Here is a 4,668-nt window from a genome sequence, read left to right on the forward strand (position 1 = left end):
GAGAGAGAGAGAGAGAGCTTGTATTCTTTGGGGTATATTAACCTACTTGTAGAGTAGAGACAATCAATGAGTCAATCATGTTTGTGGGGTTAAAAAAAGGTTTGATAAGGTCTATGTGATGCCTTTACCAAGCTTTTAAGCTTATCTAAGACCACTTGTAATAAACAGCCCTCTTTTTTAAAAAAAAACCATTCCATTCATATCAAGGCCCTTTTGGGGTTGGGTATTTTATAACAGGAACAAAAGAAAAGACAGAAAGTTCTAGCATCAGACTTGCAATGAGAGAGAGAGAGAGATGTTGAATCAAGAGGAGGATTCCTGGTGTGGGGCCAGCCTCACCCAAATTTGCTTTGCAGAATTCCTCTACTTTTTATGGTATTTTGGGTCTTTTCTGGGTTTTTTTTCCCTCTAATTTGCCAACCCTTCTCCTTAGTCTGATGCTGTAATCATCACTACTCTCAGATAAAAACACATATCTCCAATACCCATTTGTTAGAATTGCTCACTGTTCTGTCTATTTACATAGAGGGATAAAGATTATAGAGATTTTATTTTGTGGTTGATTTTCTTCTGGGTTTTCTCTCTCTCTCTAATTTTCCAACCCTTGTCCTTAGTCTGATGCTGTAATCATAACTACTCAGATAAAAACACCCATCTCTCCAAACCCATTTGTTAGAATTGTATTCTGGGTCTTTTTTTACTTTTTTTTTTTTTTCCTCTAATTTGCCAACCCTTCTCCTTAGTCTGATGCTGTAATCATCACTACTCTCAGATAAAAACATCATCTCCAAATACCCATTTGTTAGAATTGGACACTATTGTGTCTCTTTTCATAGAGGGAGGATAAAGCTTTGTGGTAGAGAAATTTTTGTGTGGTTAAATTTCCATGTTTAATATTGCATGGAGGGCTTGAAGGGTTGGAGAGCATGTGGAAAGTTGTTGCCTATTTTTGATAGAGTGATGCTCAGACAAGCAATCCAGAATTAGATAGTGACTCTGAGAAAAACCCATCATAATCTGCTCACCAGATTTTCTTTTTGACACCCCTCAATGATGCCTTTCCTATACTAATATCAGTGACACCTGTCCAAAAGCAAGGCTGGTTTTATTGCATTAAGAGCTGGGTCTATTTTTTAACATTTCATTCGTTTTCAAATAAAAAGTGAGGAGATTGCAAAACAAGATATCTATCAGATTTTTGGGTCTGTTGGTTTTTTGGGTTTTCTTTGTTGAAATCTCTTTTGTTCCATGTTGCCTTCAACCATGTCTAATTCAACCTCTCTCTCCGAGGAAAATAGTATTTCTTCTGGTACTAGAGTTCAAGACTTCAATGGCTTAAACCCCATTTTCTCAGCCACTTCTCCACCAAACCAACAGAAAATAAAAAAGAAGAGAAACCTACCAGGAAACCCAGGTATGATTTCATTATTATCTTTTAAATTTGCATTTTTAGATTATAAACAATTTTTTGTTGGGTAAATTTGGACCATTTTTTAGGTTATAAATATTGGTTGATCTTATCATCTTTCTTTTTATTTTATTTTTTCCTTTTTTGTCCTTTGGGAGGAGGGTTTGTAGACCCTGATGCTGAAGTGGTTGCCTTATCTCCAAAGACTCTAATGGCTACCAATAGATTTGTTTGTGAGGTTTGCCACAAAGGTTTTCAAAGAGATCAGAACCTTCAATTGCATAGAAGAGGTCATAACCTTCCATGGAAGCTTAGGCAGAGAAGTAGCAAAGAGATAAAGAAAAAAGTCTATGTATGTCCAGAGCCTACTTGTGTTCACAATCACCCTTCAAGGGCTTTGGGAGACCTTACTGGAATTAAGAAGCATTTCTCAAGGAAACATGGGGTGAAAAAATGGAAGTGTGAGAAATGCTCAAAGAAATATGCTGTTCAGTCAGATTGGAAAGCTCATTCTAAAACCTGTGGTACAAGAGAGTATAGATGTGACTGTGGTACCCTTTTCTCCAGGTACTTAATTTCTTCTCCTCTTTTTGGGCATTCTCCACCTTCACTTGTTCTAGCCAAAAAATAAATAAATAAATAAATAACGAAAATTGGTGTTTTTTAGAGTGTTGAGAAAAGTATGTTTTGAGGGTCTGTGCTTTTTGTGGATATACATCTGTTTCTGAAATCTGTTTCAATGGCTTTCTTTGCTATTTTTAAACAATGCCAGTAACTTGTAAGGAATAATATCTGGTATTTGCATGCAATGGCAGAATGCATGAAAATAGGCACCATTAAATACCACTGTCTGTTACTTATAATAGACTAATTCAGAGAAAATTCACTGAATCTTAGAAGAAAACAAAATCTTTTCAACCTGTCTAGTGTTTCATGGATACTTGGAATCCTTTTCCTGTTGTCATGCATGCTCTCAGGATATGAATTTATGCAGCTTGAAAAAGAAATCAATATCATTTTCTTGTTTCAACAAAAAAAATAAGAAATCAATATGTAAACTTTGGTTGGTTTTAAAATTCATTTTCATGCAATTTCCTTACTCTTTCTTCTTCTTCTTTCTTTCTTTCTTTCTTTTTTTTTGTTGAGAAAAGAGTATAGTTTTTGAGTCATTTTTCTTCTTGCTTTCTCTCAGTTCTTAGAATTGGGATGGATATTTATCAGCAAAAGAATATTATCTGAGAACTGGGATTAATCAGTACCCATATATTGTATATATTGTGGAGATTAATGAAGATAATTAATTACTTCTATTTTTCAAACATTTTGGGTTTAAAATACTTAGATATTTTTCAGTCACTAACATGTTAAATTTTTCACCTTTTTAAGCTATAAGAACCCCTTTGGCCTTTAATTTTCCAAACTCCACAAGTAATCAATCCATTGAGGCATGCATTGCTGTTTTTCTCTTTTTTGTAGCTAGAAAATGAAATCCTTTCTTTTTTTCCCTAAAATTTTCTAAACTCCTTAACTTTTCAATAAAAGATGAATCATTCTCTTATGACTTCTCAAATTCATGCATATTTTGTCACTCATGAACCCCTTCTTTTATTTTAGATACAAATAAACTGTTGTAAAGTGTTTTATTCAAACCTATCCATTTCCCTTCCTTCCATGCGTGAGTTCCTAGTCCATTTTTTTCTTTGTTTCAGCTACAAAAGCTGTACTTTTACCTTTTATTAGCAAACTTAGTTTTCTTGCTGAACCCCATTTCTCATGCGTGAGTAGGCTTTCTTTTTTCTTCTTTGAATACCTCTTTAATCTTCCAAGTTTCTGTGATTTGGTATTCATAGCCCTTTCTAATTCATGACTACGTAGGTCCCATTGTTGTTTAAAAAAAGTAGTGTGACAAAAACTCCCTTAATTTTCAATCCATACTCATTATCCATCATGGATTCTAATTCAAATTTCTCCTATCCTCGCACATGTTTTCATTTATGTAAATCTCCTAACTCCTTTGCCTATGTGAAACAACCAACTACTCCAAAAGCTTGAGTTTTTAGGAATGGTGTTACTAAATCATTTATACTTCAACACTCCCCCTCGCGTGTGGCTCTTTTTTTTTGTGATGGCCGTACACATGGATTTTTAATATCAAGGAGCTGTTAGGTTTTGAACCCATGAGACCTGCCACGAGGCATGAGCTCTAATAGCATGTGAAACAACCAATTACACCGAAAGTTTAATTAAGCTGATAGAGATGGTGTTATTTAATCACTTATGCTTCAACAGCCTATTTCTTATACCAACACATATACTAACACATCTTTCTTATATTGAAGCCTCTCTATATGTTTGAATTATTTATTTATTTTTTTCTGATTCTCTCATGTGGTTGTTGTCTTTTCCATTTGTAGTTTTTCAGCCACCATCCCTATGACAGTCTCTAATGTATATATATGATGAACACAGGAAAGATAGTTTTGTGACACACAGAGCCTTCTGTGATGCCTTGGCTGAAGAAAGTGCAAGATTCTCTACCATGACACACCCTTCTCCTACTTTCCAAAACCTCCCACCAAATCCTTCTCCTCCTCTTTTCTCTTCACTCCAAACCCACTTCCCAAACCCTAATAATCCCCCCATCTCCTTCATGTGGGACCCACCCATCAAACCTCACCACCAAATCCCCACCCTCCATTCCCCTTCTCCATTCTTCCAAGAACCCATCACCACCACACAAAATCAGTGGATCCCACCCCCAAACCCTAACTTGTCAGCAACTTCCCTCCTTCAGAAGGCTGCTAATATGGGTCACATGCCAACTTCTTCTACTACTGCTACTGTCACTCGCTTAGAAATGAGTGATTTTGGCAGTGGTGGTGCAGTTACTCACATGGGTGCCGGAATCTCGGCGGAATTGGGGTTCCCGCCGGCAAATATTGCCACGTGGCAGAAGAACAACGATGGACTGACAAGGGATTTTCTGGGTTCTGCAGGAGGATCAGAAGGGAATGTAAATGTTAGGGAGCTTCTGGGCCTAAATTTTGAATATCACTCGCAGCCAAAAGCACAATCCTCTGCCTTTGGACTTGGATTTCTTCCGCCATCCTCCGCTCTTGATGAAACAGCCACCACCTCATGGGGAGACTATTAAAGCAAATTTCATACTTAAATTATAATATTATTAGTTAAAATTACTTGAATTTTCCCGGTTTTTTCTTCTGAAATAGAGAAATGAGTGAATAAATGCTTTTAGAGTA

At 36.2% G+C, this 4,668-nt stretch overlaps 1 protein-coding gene across 2 annotated transcripts; it reads left to right on the forward strand.

The window, feature by feature from the left end:
• On the forward strand, positions 1–4,668 carry LOC143885224 (protein indeterminate-domain 12-like). Of its 2 annotated transcripts, none has more exons than XM_077389292.1 (3): positions 1–1,414; positions 1,567–1,975; positions 3,878–4,668. In XM_077389292.1, exons 1-3 carry the CDS (start codon positions 1,249–1,251, stop codon positions 4,560–4,562), a joined length of 1,260 nt encoding a protein of 419 aa, XP_077245407.1. In that variant the 5' UTR covers positions 1–1,248; the 3' UTR covers positions 4,563–4,668. The 2 variants fall into 2 exon arrangements, with proteins under 2 accessions (XP_077245407.1, XP_077245408.1); XM_077389293.1 differs by having other exon boundaries at positions 7–1,414; positions 1,579–1,975.

Source organism: Tasmannia lanceolata, unplaced genomic scaffold, assembly GCF_043159265.1.
Source record: "Tasmannia lanceolata isolate RefF3 unplaced genomic scaffold, GAP_Taslan_0.1 ptg000008l, whole genome shotgun sequence".
Classification (NCBI taxonomy): domain Eukaryota; kingdom Viridiplantae; phylum Streptophyta; class Magnoliopsida; order Canellales; family Winteraceae; genus Tasmannia; species Tasmannia lanceolata.

Bases quoted from the DNA above. Each gene is read 5' to 3' on its own strand.
- LOC143885224 (XM_077389292.1), top strand. From the start codon at position 1,249: ATGTTGCCTTCAACCATGTCTAATTCAACCTCTCTCTCCGAGGAAAAT. The intron at 1,415-1,566 runs GTATGATTTCAT...GTCCTTTGGGAG, and splicing joins AAACCTACCAGGAAACCCAG to GAGGGTTTGTAGACCCTGAT. The intron at 1,976-3,877 runs GTACTTAATTTC...TGATGAACACAG, and splicing joins TGTGGTACCCTTTTCTCCAG to GAAAGATAGTTTTGTGACAC.